The sequence below is a fragment of the Sinohyriopsis cumingii genome, chromosome 6 (assembly GCF_028554795.1).
Source record: "Sinohyriopsis cumingii isolate HCF-2022 chromosome 6, ASM2855479v2, whole genome shotgun sequence".
NCBI lineage: Eukaryota > Metazoa > Mollusca > Bivalvia > Unionida > Unionidae > Sinohyriopsis > Sinohyriopsis cumingii.
In genome coordinates, this window is record NC_142966.1 from 38,541,461 (window position 1) to 38,558,418 (window position 16,958).

General features: G+C 37.7%; 1 protein-coding gene across 3 annotated transcripts in view; it reads left to right on the forward strand.

Moving 5' to 3' along the window:
• The window catches only part of LOC149796741 (cytoplasmic FMR1-interacting protein 1-like), a 190,522-nt gene that overhangs the window by 40,470 nt on the left and 133,094 nt on the right, over positions 1–16,958 (forward strand). For all 3 annotated transcript variants that reach the window (XM_089961391.1, XM_089961389.1, XM_089961390.1), the window contains 4 exons: positions 3,647–3,775; positions 8,096–8,161; positions 14,076–14,290; positions 15,544–15,691. In XM_089961391.1, coding sequence (XP_089817517.1) covers positions 3,647–3,775; positions 8,096–8,161; positions 14,076–14,290; positions 15,544–15,691 — 558 coding nt within the window. The remainder of the gene's footprint in view (positions 1–3,646; positions 3,776–8,095; positions 8,162–14,075; positions 14,291–15,543; positions 15,692–16,958) is intronic.

Below are 16,958 nucleotides of genomic sequence, written 5' to 3' on the forward strand. Positions count from 1 at the left end.
TTCGCCCATCTTGGACTTGAGGGGGGCGGTCTTGTAGCTGGGGGGGCCTGTCGCCTTTTTGATACCCTCATACATTCCTCTTGTATCCCCGGTGTCAGCAGCTGTCTGCATACTGTTTCAAAGGTTCAGCCAGTAGGTGTTGGCACAGCGGCAGGCGGTCTTCTGGGCATTATTCCTTGCAATCCTGAGGGCTTGTAGTGTTCTGGGGCTAGGTGCAGCCTTGTATGCCAGGAGGGCTTTCCTCTTTGCCTCAGTCATGGGCTCCATCTCCTCCCATTTTGCCTCATACCAGTTGACATTCTTTCGCTCCCTCTTCTTGTAAGCTGTGATGGCTGAATTGTACACAGAGTCACGGATATGGGACCACTTGGAATCAATGGTGTAATCAGGTGTCACTTTGGTGAGGGCTTCCTTCAGTTTGCTGATGAACTGCTGTGTTTTCTCTGGGTTGCTTGCACAGCAGGTGTTGATACATGGGTGACCCTTCTTCTTGGCATGGTGCAGCTTCTTGGGTAATATTCGCACCTTGCTGGCCACGAGGGAATGGTCCGTGTCACAATCGGCACTGTGGTAGCTGCGGGTAAGGAGGACACTGGCCAGTTCTGCACGCCTGGTGATGACGAGGTCTAGCTGGTGCCAGTGGCGTGAACGTGGGTGTCTCCACGACACCTGGTGGATCTCCTTGCATTTGAAGAACGTGTTGGTCACACATAGGCTGTGGGAGCAGCACATCTCCAGCAGTCGCTGACCATTCTCATTGATCTTGCCCCTTCTGTAAAAGCCGAGACAGGTGGACCAGGCCTCATGGTCAGCTATCACTCTAGCATTGAAGTCTCCTAGTAAGTAAAGGCTTTCATTGTTGGAGATACTGGATATTGCCTGATCCAGAGCCTCATAAAACTTGTCTTTCTCCTCATAGGTGGAGTAGAGGGTTGGGGCGTACATACTGAAGATGTTGACTGGGCCTAAGGATGTTGACAGCCGGAGGGCAAGGATTCTCTCAGTACCTGATGATGGAGGTTCAATGAAGGCGATTAGCGTGTTCTTGACGGCAAAGCCTACACCATGCTGCCTAGGTTCATCCAAGGGCTTCCCCTGCCAAAAGAATGTGTAATTGGCTTCCCTGATGGTGCCGCTGTCAGCCAGTCGGGTCTCCTGGAGGCAGGTAATGTCGATGTTCAGTCAGGAGAGTTCTCTGTCAATGACGGCAGTCTTCCGTGCATCGTCGATCTGCTGTAGGTCAATGGTCAATCCAGGACACATGGTCCTGATGTTCCAGGTTGCAAAACGAAGAGTTGGAGTCTTTTTATTTCTTCTTTTAGTCTTTCCTGGTGCAGAGTTTTGTGGCCCACTTGTCGAGATGGTTCTCTAAGCTCCACGCACCCAGTGAAGCAGGCAGGCCATGGCGGGCAGCACCTTACTGACTGGGGGCTGCCCAGCTTGAGGCGGGCGGTAGCTGTCCAGTGAGACCTGATGATCTCTCCCACCGTCAGAAGTAACCCCTGGCGCCAAGCTCTACGCCAATCGAGCTTTGACTTAGAACCAGTAAACTGCTACTTCTCGTGTTGTGCCGATGCCGTACGATGATGCTGGAGTGTCCTCTCCAGTGGAGCTATGAAGCCTGGGCAGGGTGGTATGGAGAATCAGCTGTTGGCCATGCAGCAGATCCCCCCTCTCCACGCAGCTGGTGTGCCCAAGGGAATGACGAATGCCGATACAGCTTGGCACCAACGGCGTCGCAGGAGTTGCCGGAATGACGTTGAAGTCAATGTCATACGGCCTTAGGGACTCCATCTCCGCATTTTCTGTCGGGGTTTACTCCCTTAGCCTTTCCCATGAGTGGGTATAGCCACAAGGCAGCAGAGGTTTGGAATCGGAGTTTTCCTTCTCCTAGATGAGCTACCATCCAAGGTTTACGAGTCCCAACTACCTGAAGCAACTGGTTTTAAAGCGCCAGTGGGCCGCCTTCACCCCTTCTCCTGTTAGTAGAAAACATGGTCTGCCGGGCTTCAAATCTAAGCCACTCACAAAGGCCAGGAGCTGGATTTTAGTTGACAGAGGCAGTAAGAGACGCAGGCTGTATGGGGCATTTTGGAGGATTGGGGCGCTTGTCTCCTTCTCCCACCCTGGGCAATGTTAACCTTAGCTCCTGTCCATAGAACTTGTACATGTGACTGCCAAAGGTTTCCACTGCATACGGTGACTTTATACAAATCCATTGCAGGTATCAGGAAGTGCATGAGTTTCTCACTTGGTGAGAACTATTACGCCACTATCACCATCATATTACTTACATGAGTTTGTGTTCTACATTGGATAATGCATTTTAGCAGAGCCAACTTCAGATAATATATTTTCAGGTCTTTATTATACTAAGAATCTAAACTTACATAAATTAAGTTTAGTTTCTTTATACTATATGAAAATTTATCTGGAGAAAAAGACACAGTTCATAAGATAGGTAGAAAAATATTCATGTTTTAATGTTTAAATATTTGAAACTAGTTGAAATCAAGGGATGCAAATAAGCCTGGCATGTAATCTTGATTGTGAAAGGGGTGAAATATAAAATTTAAATGCGGAACTTTTCACTGTTACAAATCATATCACCAAACTGTCTAAGCTGTTCATACAAATGATATCATCAAATAATGTCCACAAACTGTGTCTCACATATATTAGCAAACTGTCTATGCTGTGTCATAAAAATGATAACGTCAAACTGTCAAAACTGTGTCACAAATATTAGCAAACTGTCTTTTCTGTACCATACAAATGTTGCACACATCATGACATGAACAAACTGTCATAATTAGCAAATTATATAAATTATATCAGAAAACTGTCTAAACTTTGTCATACAAGTGATATCACCAAAATGTCTAAGCTGTGTCATACAAATATTAGCAAACTGACTATACTGTTATAATGATTGAACATCAAACTGTCCATACTATGTCATAAAAATGATAACATCAAACTAAGCTGTGTCATACAAATATTAGCAAATTGTCTATACTGTGTCATAAAAATGATACTGTGTCATAAAATTGATAACATCAGACTGTCTATACTGTACTGTCATAAAAATTATAAAATCTAACTGTCTTAACTATGTCATACAAATAATAGCAAACTGTCTGTACTGTGTCATACAAATGATAACATCAAACTGTCTAAACTGTGTCGTACAAATGTTAGCAAATTGTCTATACTGTGTGATACAAATGATATTGTGTCATAAAGTTGATAACATCAGACTGTCTATACTGTGTCATAAAAATGATAAAATCAAACTGTCTTAACTATGTCATACAATAATAGCAAACTGTCTGTACTGTGTCATACAAATAATATCATCAAACTGTCTAAACTGTGTCATACAAATATTAGCAAACTGTTTGTACTGTGTCATAAAAATGATACTGTGTCATAAAAATGATATCACCAAACTGTCTAAACTATGTTGCACATATCATGACATGAACAAACTGTCACATGGCAAGTGATTCCAGACATTTAGTTATTAATTATTTTTGATTTTTCTGTCTTATAGGTGAATTTTGTTATATAAATCAGCCATCTGCTGATCTGATTGTAATATTGTTAATGTATATTATGTCTGCCTCACACCTTGCTCTTACAGGACAAACGTATTCCACATGATAAAGGTGTCAAGAAGAGTGAGACAGATGCTAGGAATAGAGAACTATACAACTTGGCTTTGCAAGGTCTTCAACTGCTGTCATCATGGACTCAGAAAATAATGGAATTTGTAAGATATATATCTATATAAAGAATACAAATCATATGGTGAATAACAATCCTTTCAAGTGCACTGGATCCAGCAAGTGATCACGTGTGTCAGGGATTGATTAAGATAAATACAATAAACTGACAACAAACAGTGCGAAACTAGCTAGCTAGCCTGAGTGCTTTTGACTCTTTTAATGAGTCTTTTTTTAAAGGCAAATACAAAATATAGACAAGACAATGAAATAAAACAGAAAAATGGTTATGTTTGTGAAACTTTACATGGCTGTTTCTAAAGAAATTCAACCTTTTAACTCTATTATGTGTCAACTAGTTTATTTCAGCTTGTTGCTGATGCTGGAAAATATTTGTATTGACCTAGAAATTGATGACCCATGATGACATCTGTTATTTTACGTACATTTATGCGAGGACAGATTATATCCCTGATATTTCATTGTTATAGTAGTCATCGGTTATTAAGCAAATTTAGAGAATTATTTAAGAGAAAATGTGTTGGCTGCAAAAGATAATTTAACCATTTTAAGTTTAAAACAAGAGAACTAGAAAAATAGAATAGAAACAAAAAAAAAATATATATATATATATATAAGGAGTCCATAAATGTAGAAAATTTTGAAGTCAAGTTTTTATGATACATGATTTCATAGTAAATGCTCCTTAGTATACAATGCTAATGAAGTATAGACCTCACAGCATATAGGTTGTTGCTGCCAGCAAATATCCCCACCCCCATTCCCACCCCCTCCAATAAACTCTTGCCTTCAGCTCAAAGATGAAGTCACATCATGCCATGTGTGTCATATTATTAAAGAAAACATATCATTGAAAAGGAAAAAGCATATTAGTTTTCCTCAGGTTGAAGGTCAGGCCATCATAGCTAGGACTGCATATGTCTAAATGTCAAGGGCACACTGTTATTGACACTAGAACACTATACAGTCATATGGACATTGTGATATAGTCCATTTATACATATGTCTATGCATATTTTTATATAAAGTTCTTGAACTTCTTTGCTTTTAAAGCTAAACGTATGAAACTTGGGTTGGGTCAGTCCTATGGTTGTAGATTGTGACAACACTTTTATTTCCTTCCTTGGGTCCCCGAGTGGCTGAGTGGTCTAAAGCGCTCACCGTTATGGATAACTGCCATCTCACTTCTGTCTGCATGTGTTTGAGTCTCAGGCTCAGCTAATGTGGGTACATGAGAAAGTTTGCCAGTAGCTTCTTGTGGGTTGGTGGTTCTTCCCGGGATTTTCCAGGGTCCTTATCCACCAGTTATTCTGGCCGCCATGTATAGTCTATCTTGTGCTGAAGAATGACGTTACACTGTACAACAACAACAACAATTTTCTTCCTTCAAGGTGGAAGAGAAGTGGGGTTAGGGGGATTTTATTTCCCTTCTTTTATGTGGAAAGGAAGTGGGGTTTATAGGGATTTTATAACCTTCCATGGAGGTGGCAGAGAAGAGAATAGTCATTTTTTTATACTGGTCATTGTTGGCTGTGAGTTAGACTGAATAGGGTTTTGACTCTATGATCTTAAACTAAGTAACAGAAAAGAGCTTTCTAAAGTTGTGTAATATTCAACAAATAATTTATTTCCTTAGAATACAAAATGAAAAATTAAAAAATAACTTACATTATTGTGAAATAAATCCCAAATAGTCCTAACAGTTTTATCACAAAGTTTGAACTGCATTCTAGTGGTATTCCAAATAAATTCCATTATTTAATGTGTTGATCTGCCTGTAGTTTCAAATGTAGTAATGTGTCAATGGCCTGGATTGTGATGATGTGCTAAAAGTTTTTTGATGTTTCTTAATATTATCATCCAGAAATGTTCTTGTCTGAAATCACTATAATTCTAAATTAATATTTCAGTACAATAATATTATAGATGAGCACTTTGTATTTCAAGTGGACAATATTTGAATAAATAATTCCACCCAAATGAAATACTGAACACAACAATAAGACTAATTCTGCCTCAGATGTTAAATGCAAGAATGAGTCATTTTTCAAGTAAACAAGATTATATAAAAAAATAAAACTCAAAAGTAGAACCAGGATGAGGGTCAAAAGTTCATTTCTAGAATATTCTAAGCTGTCAACAGGACAAAATCTATTACTAAAATTATAATAAAGAACATGGAAAACCTCAGGTACAATAGATTTATCCATGGGGAATACCAATATCTGAGACCCAGATCCAAATAAACATAATTCTATTATTAGTGATGTGAATATTTAATCACAGAGAAATATTACCTATGTATTATTTGTTTACAAAATAAAAGTTACTTGTCAGGTACACGAATGAAAATGATTTTGGACAAGGTCAGGTCCACATTAGAATTATACCTAACATATAATCATGGGGGAAAAAATGGTGTATGTGTGTGATTTGGGTTTTTAATGTATCTTTAACAATTTTTAAGTCATATCACTACAACATCTGCAGTGTGACTGTTATAGTGATGTCTAACACTGGGGCATCATGCTGCAGACATGTAGCATCATGTCCCACCCAGTCACATTTTCCTGACACCAGGCTGACCAGTGCTACCACTAACCTCTTAATGTTGAGCACCAAGAGAGGTAGCTGCTAGTACCATTTTTATAAGTCTTTGGTATGACTTTGCTGAAGTTCAAACCCACAACCTCCCACTGTTGTTCGAACCACTGAGCCACCAGAGAGAATAAACTAACAAATGCAGATTAAATATAGATAACAGTATTAATTTCTTATACTGGTCATTTTTGATAGAGTCAGACTAGTCACATGTCAAGATGACAACTTAATATTGGAACTGGCAGACTCACAATCAGACAGAGTATGTTATGAATTATTTACATGTTCTAAGAAGTTTTAGTGTGGTATGTAGTATATACATGTATTTAAAAAGTTGCCAAATTATGGTTTGTAGGTTTGCCAGCAAGCAGCCAGTGGACAATTTTCAACCACTGTTCTGAATTTTCACTCATGAAAATGTGATCATTTTACTTGCAACTTGGAGCAATGTGGTATGTGTGTTGAATGAACTAAGGAGCATTGTGGTATGTGTGTTGAATGAACTAAGGAGCATTGTGGTATGTGTGTTGAATGAACTAAGGAGCATTGTGGTATGTGTGTTGAATGAACTAAGGAGCATTGTGGTATGTGTGTTGAATGAACTATGGAGCATTGTGGTATGTGTGTTGAATGAATTAAGGAGCATTGTGGTATGTGTGTTGAATGAACTCTGGAGCAATGTGGTATGTGTGTTGAATGAACTCTGGAGCATTGTGGTATGTGTGTTAAATGAACTATGGAGCAATGTGGTATGTGTGTTGAATGAACTAAGGAGCATTGTGGTATGTGTGTTGAATGAACTAAGGAGCATTGTGGTATGTGTGTTGGATGAACTATGGAGCATTGTGGTATGTGTGTTGAATGAACTAAGGAGCATTGTGGTATGTGTGTTGAATGAACTCTGGAGCATTGTGGTATGTGTGTTGAATGAACTCTGGAGCATTGTGGTATGTGTGTTGAATGAATAAATGACACATATAAGACTGAGACTTTTGGGTACTACTTCATTGTCTTCCCTACCGTCCTGGTCTTACAGCCCCATTATTTTAAAATATACTGTTGAGATTCCCACCCTATAACCTCATTTACACTTATTGAACATGAATTTAAACAGGCAGCTAACATTGACCTCAAGCTTCAGTGCTACCTCAGGTCTTTGAGTCAGAACTTGGATACTGTTAAGATTTCCATTCTTTATGGCCATGTGCCTACAAATTGGAAATGAAACAACAAATACACACACCCAGCTGACATTTTCTTCTGTGGTAGTCCTTACCCAAGGGGACCTACCTAAGAGGCTCAGACTTGTTGAGGGGCTTCAGAACAGGGGATATATGTTTCACACATTTCTAGATCTGTATATGTCATAATACTAAAATAGAATGACAGTGACTACACCCTTTTGTTGGCCCTCACATGCGTGACTGTTGACCTGGGTATTGTGTTAATAGATTGGCATCTTTGATCTCTTTTAGTGAAGGTATAATTTTTATTGCAGAATCTATTTTCCTGGAAAATTTGTCAAACTTATGATGCCATTGGTCAAGACTGGAGAGGAAAACTTTAGTTCCAAAACTTTAATCTGCCTCCTGGCAGCAGGGCTTAAATGATAGGGGTGTGACTTGGTGGCTGGGGCTAGATAAGTTTATAGTTGCTGCTAGATGGCAATTTTTTGTGGACTTCTGCTTGAAAATGTCAGTTTTAAACACTCTTTGCTTGTTTATAGTCTTTCTTTCTTCTTACAGTATTCCTGGAAACTACTCAATCCTACAACTGAGAACTGTCCTGAAACAGCTGAGCATTATGAAAGGGTAGGCCACTCTAACATACACTACTAATTTTTAAATTGTTACATATTATTTAATAGGTTGACTTTGCTCTGTAGATCAATTTATTTGTGAGATCAAACAAATGTTAAATATACACATCATATACCAAATCTTGATATAAGTGTTGCCTCCTGTAACTGGTCTAATTTATTTGAAGAAAAGAGCACACACACACACAGAGAAAGAGACAGACAGACAGACAGACCAAATTGAGCTGAATGTGCTATCCATGCATCCTACAGTGCTGGATAGCATTAACATAATTTTATTTACAAATAAATAATATTATCATACAGATTAGAGAATTTTTTTTGTATTGTCTATAATGACCTCTTAATACCTTGATTTCTGTGGTAAGAACTTATTGCGATAATGAGAATTAATTACTGGGTAATATGCTGGTGTATCTGCCATGCATGTATGCCCATACCAATGACATTATAGTATGAATGCCCATACCAATGACATTATAGCATGAACACCCATACCAATGACATTATAGCATGAATGCCCATACCAATGACTTTATGGCATGAACACCTATAATGACTTTATAGCATGAACACCCATACCAATGACTTTATAGCATGAACACCCATACCAATGACTTTATAGCATGAATACCATACCAATGACTTTATAGCATGAATGCCATACCAATGACATTATAGCATGAATACCATACCAATGACTTTATAGCATGAATGCCCATACCAATGACTTTATAGCATGAACACCCATACCAATGACATTATAGCATGAATGCCATACCAATGACATTATAGCATGAATGCCCATACCAATGACTTTATAGCATGAATGCCGATACCAATGACATTATAGCATGAATACCATACCAATGACTTTATAGCATGAATGCCATACCAATGACATTATAGCATGAATGCCCATACCAACGACATTATAGTATGAATGCCCATACCAATGACTTTATAGCATGAATGCCCATACCAATGACATTATAGCATGAACACCCATACCAATGACATTATGGCATGAATGCCCATACCAATGACTTTATGGCATGCATGCCCATACCAATGACATTATAGTATGAATACCCATACCAATGACTTTATAGCATGAATACCATACCAATGACTTTATAGCATGAATACCATACCAATGACATTATAGCATGAACACCCATACCAATGACTTTATAGCATGAATACCATACCAATGACTTTATAGCATGAATACCATACCAATGACATTATAGCATGAATACCATACCAATGACTTTATAGCATGAATGCCATACCAATGACATTATAGCATGAATGCCCATACCAATGACTTTAAAGCATGAATGCCGATACCAATGACATTATAGCATGAATACCATACCAATGACTTTATAGCATGAATGCCATACCAATGACATTATAGCATGAATGCCCATACCAATGACATTATAGCATGAATGCCCATACCAGTGACTTTATAGCATGAACACCCATACCAATGACATTATAGCATGAATGCCCATACCAATGACTTTATAGCATGAACACCTATAATGACTTTATAGCATGAATGCCCATACCAATGACTTTATAGCATGAACACCCATACCAATGACTTTATAGCATGAATGCCCATACCAATGACTTTATAGCATGAATGCCCATACCAATGACATTATAGCATGAATGCCCATACCAATGACTTTATAGCATGAATATCCATACCAATGACTTTATAGCATGAATGTTTGGTGATGTGTACATTGTTGAAATGGTATAGGGGTTGGGAGATGTGTGCATAGTCAAAATGATATAGGGGTTGGGAGATGTGTGCATATTCAAAATAGTATAGGGGTTGGGAGATGTATGCATAGTCAAAATGGTATAGGGGTTGGGAGATGTGTGCATAGTCAAAATGATATAGGGGTTGGGAGATGTGTGCATGGTGAAAATGGTATAGGGCTTGTGAGATGTATGCATAGTCAAAGTGGTATAGGGGTTGGGTGATGTGTGCATAGTCAAAATGATATAGGGGTTGGGAGATGTATGCATAGTCAGAGTGGTATAGGGGTTGGGGGATGTGTGCATAGTCAAAATGGTATATGGGTTGGCGGATGCGTGCATAGTCAAAATGGTATAGGGGTTGGGTGATGTGTGCATAGTCAAAATGATATAGGGGTTGGGAGATGTATGCATAGTCAGAGTGGTATAGGGGTTGGGGGATGTGTGCATAGTCCAAATGGTATATGGGTTGGGAGATGTGTGCATAGTCAAAATGGTATAGGGGTTGGGTGATGTGTGCATGGTCAAAATGGTACAGGGGTTGGGTGATGTGTGCATAGTCAAAATGGTATAGGGATTGGGAGATGTATGCATAGTTAAAGTGGTATAGGGGTTTGGAGATGTATGCATAGTCAAAATGATATAGGGGTTGGTACATGTGTGCATAGTCAAAATGGTATAGGGGTTGGGAGATGTATGCATAGTCAAAATTATATAGGGGTTGGGAGATGTTTGCATAGTCAAAATGGTATAGGGGTTGGTAGATGTGTGCATAGTCAAAATGGTATAGGGGTTGGGTGATGTGTGCATAGTCAAAATGATATAGGGGTTGGGAGATGTATGCATAGTCAGAGTGGTATAGGGGTTGGGAAATGTATGCATAGTCAGAGTTAAATAGGGGTCGGGGGATGTGTTCATAGTCAAAATGGTATAGGGGTTGGGTGATGTGTGCATGGTCAAAATGGTACAGGGGTTGGGTGATGTGTGCATGGTCAAAATGGTATAGGGATTGGGAGATGTATGCATAGTCAAAGTGGTATAGGGGTTTGGAGATGTATGCATAGTCAGAATGATATAGGGGTTGGTACATGTGTGCATAGTCAAAGTGGTATAGGGTTGGGAGATGTATGCATAGTCAAAATGGTATAGGAGTTGGGAGATGTATGCATAGTCAAAATGATATAGGGGTTAGGAGATGTGTGCATAGTCAAAGTGGTATAGGGGTTGGGAGATGTATGCATAGTCAAAATGATATATGGGTTGGGAGATGTATGCATAGTCAAAGTGGTACAGGGGTTGGTTTATGCAGGCAAGGTGATGGGTGCTGTAACCCATGAAACCAGGTTTGACTCTATGTAGAATATCAATATAAATTCTCTAACCTATTCAATAATGTTATTTATTCCTATTTAAATATTATGTTAATGTTATCCAGCACTCTTTTGTAGGATCCAGGCATGTCACTTTCAGCTCTGTTTGGTATATATTTGTATTTCTCTAAAATAATCTTATATAACTTGATTTCTGCTATAGGAATCCAGATTGCTATTGTACTAAGATAAGAATTAGTTACTGGTTAATCATGCCAGCATGTCTGCTATACAGGAATACCAATAAAATCAATTTTGTTGAATAATTATATGGTGATGTGTGCATGGTTGAAATAATTAGGGTTTGTGCATGCAGCCTAGACAATGGGTGCCATAACCCACATGAATTATTAACAATCAAAATCTAAGTTTTTTAATATTAATCAGATGGCAGGCAGTGGTCCTTTTAATCTTCCTCATTTGCATAATGTCTCCTGAAAAAAAGCTCATAACCATTTAAGTCCAACCTGTCACACAAATTCATTATATAGACTGACAGTCTATATGAAATTACATGTTGATTAATTTAGCTGAAATACATGAAGCTGGTGCACTTAGAACAAAGGCTTTTATTAATGTAGGTCTGCTAGTGTTCTATTAACAGCAACTTCCACCTCATTTAAGCATGCTGACTTAGAAGCAAAATTAATACAGGCAGGGAAGTCTGCTGAGTAAAGTCTCAAACATCAGCCACCAAACCTGTACTGATATGTTGCTTGGTTTGGGATCTTATCTCACCTATTCATAAAACTGCAATTATTGTAGATGGATTTGTCTGCAACACAAGTTCACTTATTATTCATATGGAAACACTACTGATATTTTTCTATGATGATTCTTTGGTTGAATGTCTTTGATGATCCATACAAGATATTTCCATATAAAATCTAATTTATGACAACTTGTATGTCCACATGCAATGACTCAACCTTTAGTTTTGTGTTGCCATTTCCAATTAATGGGCAACATCTGAGATAATCCACTAGTATTAAAGAACCAATCAGATGTGACTTCACTCATTCAGAATGGTTATTTTGATCATATAATTCACTGTCATGTGATGGATATCTTGTCATGTGACTATTATCACAGGTTGATGAAAACATGAGACTATATAAAGGTTGAGTTAATATTATGTTTTACTCAGACTACTCAGAACAATGTCAGTCCATTTTGTAATATGACTTGTTGTTGACCATGATAATAGTCACTTTCCAAGGTATTCATCACATGACAAATTCAAAGCCAATTAGGGCACATTACTAAAAGAAACGTTTTAAATATGTGAAGTCACATCTGATTGGTCCTTGATATTGATGGAACAGCTGATTATATCTGCCAATGCAGTTTGGTAATTCCAAATGGTGGCAAGAGGTAGGGTTTTGTTATTCTGTGTGAATTTATGAGTTGTCAAACATAGGATTTGATATGGAAATATGCTGCAGTATTTAAAATGATCATTATGTACACTTAAGTGGTACAGACAAATTTGTCTGCAATAATTGTAAAGCTTTATGAATTGGTGAGATCAGACCCCACTCCATTCAACATTCCAGTACAGATTTAAGGGCTGATTTGTCAGCCTTGACTGAGTACACTATCACTGTGATAGAAATGTTGCCCCAGTGTCTAGACTAGTACACCATCACTGTGATAGAAATGTTGCCCCAGTGTCTAGACTAGTACACCATCACTGAGATACAAATGTTGCCCCAGTGTCTAGACTAGTACACCATCACTGTGATAGAAATGTTGCCCCAGTGTCTAGACTAGTACACCATCACTGAGATACAAATGTTGCCCCAGTGTCTAGACTAGTACACCATCACTGTGATACAAATGTTGCCCCAGTGTCTAGACTAGTATACCATCACTGAGATACAAATGTTGCCCCAGTGTCTAGACTAGTACGCCATCACTGTGATACAAATGTTGCCCCAGTGTCTAGACTATTACGCCATCACTGAGATACAAATGTTGCCCCAGTGTCTAGACTAGTACACCATCACTGTGATACAAATGTTGCCCCAGTGTCTAGACTAGTACACCATAACTGTGATACAAATCTTGCCCCAGTGTCTAGACTATTACACCATCACTGTGATACAAATGTTGCCCCAGTGTCTAGATTAGTACACCATACTGTGATACAAACATTGCTGCAGTGCCACATGAACTGAATTTTCCATTAATGAAAACTCTGGGAGACCTTGCAATCATAATAACTTTATGAGATGTAAAAAACATTCTTGCATTACTCTATTAAAGCAAAGAAACATTGGAATAAGTGATGTTTTCTGAGTGAAAATCAACCTTACAGACTTTTCACCGACCTAAATCAGAACTTGATTAGTACTAAATACTAAGTTATTTTTGAAAAATAAGGTGCTCTAGTTTTTAATGGTCATCCTAAGACATAAGCATACTTGATACATAACTAGTCTAATTTTAAGAAAGAACACATAGATTAATATAGCTATTCTTTATATTCATGCATGAGATTATTGGACCAATCTAGATGCACACTTTTGCTTGGGAAGCTCTTGGAGTTTTTCAACTACTCCCACCCACCTTTTACAAACACATGTATACAAATTATTTTCAGTAATGGAGAACTGTATATATAGGTTATGTATGTATGCATGCATGTATACAAACTTGCATCCCAATTTCTTTCTTTCCATGAAAGTTTCTATCTATATTCATACACATCATGCGCATATTTAATTCATTATTATATGTTTTAATTAATAGTCTACCAAGTACAACTACAGCAATGAAGAAAAATTTGCCCTTGTGGAGGTCATTGCCATGGTAAAAGGTCTTCAGGTGAAAATGTCCAGAATGGAATCCATGTTGACAGATGCCATTCACAGTCATATGTATGCAGAGTTACAAGACTTAGTTCAAGTTGAGCTTCGGGAACCCTTGAGAAGATCTGTTAAAAACAGCAAGACCATTAACAAGATGTAAGTTTCTCATTTGGTTTACAGTTCTCAGCAAAACCATTAACAAGATATAAGTTTCTCATTCGGTTAATGGTTCTCAGTGAAACCATTAACAAGACATAAGTTTCTCATTTGGTTTATGGTTCTCAGCAAAACCATTAACAATATGTAAGTTTCTCATTCGGTTTATGATTCTCAGCAAAACCATTAACAAGATTAAGTTTCTCATTTGATTTACAGTTCTCTGACTTTGAAGTGTGGTGGTTTCTTTTGAACTCATTTAGTGAAAATGTATGATAACAGTCACTTTTCCAGTGGCTTTGTTTTCAATAGTTTTATTAAGATTTTATTTTAGTTTTATTAACAAATTAGATTGCAAGGCCAAGTGAGATTATTGTAGGATTCTGTTTCCATTGTACATCATCTGTTTGTCAAGTGTCATTTGTCTGTCAATAATACAAATAATAGTAATAATAATAATAATAGTAATTGTAGCATATTCACTGTTACAATGCATGTCATCACTGTAGCATATTCACTGTTACAATGCGTGTCATCATTGTAGCATATTCACTGTTACAATGCGTGTCATCATTGTAGCATATTCACTGTTACAATGCATGTCATCATTGTAGCATATTCACTGTTACAATGCATGTCATCATTGTAGCATATTCACTGTTACAATGCATGTCATCACTGTAGCATATTCACTGTTACAATGCATGTCATCATTGTAGCATATTCACTGTTACAATGCATGTCATCATTGTTGCATATTCACTGTTACAATGCATGTCATCATTGTAGCATATTCACTTTTACAATGCATGTCATCATTGTAGCATATTCACTGTTACAATGCATGTCATCATTGTAGCATATTCACTGTTACAATGCATGTCATCATTTTAGCATAATCACTGTTACAATGCATGTCATCATTGTAGCATATTCACTGTTACTATGCATGTCATCATTGTAGCATATTCACTGTTACTTTGCATGTCATCATTTTAGCATCATTGTCATTATCATTACCAGCACCACCATCATTATCATTATAATAACCATAATCATCATCATCACCAATGTCACCACCATGACCACCACCATCATCATCATTGTCACATTGTTGTCGAAATTGTCCTTAATGTTCATCACATACCTTCCAGCTTAGTCCCAGTGCATGCTAAAATTGCATGCATCTTGTGATTTTCCTTTCTAATCTCAAACTAAACCTCTTTTCTTTTAATTTCATTCTGAATTTTCAGGGTACTGCTTTCCATAAGGGACTCTTGTGTTGATTGGCTGAGTGGAATTGAGCCCTCTAATGACCCAGCTCTGAAAGGCAAGAAGGATTCTAATGAAGGGTTTCCCATTCAAGTCCCAAGGAAAAGAGTTGGCCCTTCTGGCACACAGGTAAACCTGCATTGATACTTCTCATGATGTAAGATCTGAATTTAGTCTTGTGGGTTTGTAATTGATTTGGTTTGTCTATTTTCAAAGGAGACAGTAAGAAACTGTGTCTATCAGCATTCTTCACATCTTGTTTGAATGTACAGGTAAGCATGAGTTGTTCATGGGTGATATAACTAGGTAAATTGAGTTGAGAGGGTAAGACTAGTTCAGGTGAGTTGTCCATAGAGGTTACGACTAGTTCAATTAAATTGTTCATAGAGAAAAAGGCTAATTCAATTAATATAAAGGTAAGCATTGTTAAGCTCAGTTGGGTTGTTTTCTTTTATATATTACTAGTTAAATGTAGTTGTTCATAGAGGATAAGACCAGTTAAATTCAGAAATTGTAGAGGTTAAGATTAGATTAATTCAATTGTCCATAGATGATAAGACAAGCATAATTGAGTTGTCCATAGAGGTTGAGAATAGCATGAATGAGTTGTCAATAAAGGATATGACTAGCATAAATGAGTTGTCCATAGAAGATAAGCCTAGTGCAAATGAGTTGTCCATAGAGGATAAGACAAGCATAAATGAGTTGTCCATAGAAGATAAGCCTAGTGCAAATGAGTTGTCCATAGAAGATAAGCCTAGTGCAAATGAGTTGTCCATAGAGGATAAGCCTAGTGCAAATGAGTTGTCCATAGAGGATAAGCCTAGTGCAAATGTCCATAGAAGATAAGCCTAGTGCAAATGAGTTGTCCATAGAGGATAAGCCTAGTGCAAATGAGTTGTCCATGGAGGATAAGCCTAGTGCAAATGAGTTGTCCATAGAAGATAAGCCTAGTGCAAATGAGTTGTCCATAGAAGATAAGCCTAGTGTAAATGAGTTGTCCATAGAAGATAAGCCTAGTGCAAATGAGTTGAAGATAAGCCTAGTGCAAATGAGTTGTCCATAGAAGATAAGCCTAGTGCAAATGAGTTGTCCATAGAAGATAAGCCTAGTGCAAATGAGTTGTCCATAGAAGATAAGCCTAGTGCAAATGAGTTGTCCATAGAGGATAAGACAAGCATAAATGAGGTGTCCATAGAGGATAAATCTAGTGTAGATGAGTTGTCTGTAGATGTTAAGACTGGCTTAAATGAGTTGACCATAGAAGATAAGACTAAAATAAATGAGCTGTCTATAAAAATTAATACTAGTGTAAATGAGTTGTCAATAGAGGTTAAGACTAGTGTAAATGAGTTGTCAATAGAGGTTAATCATATTAGTAATAATAATAATGAGG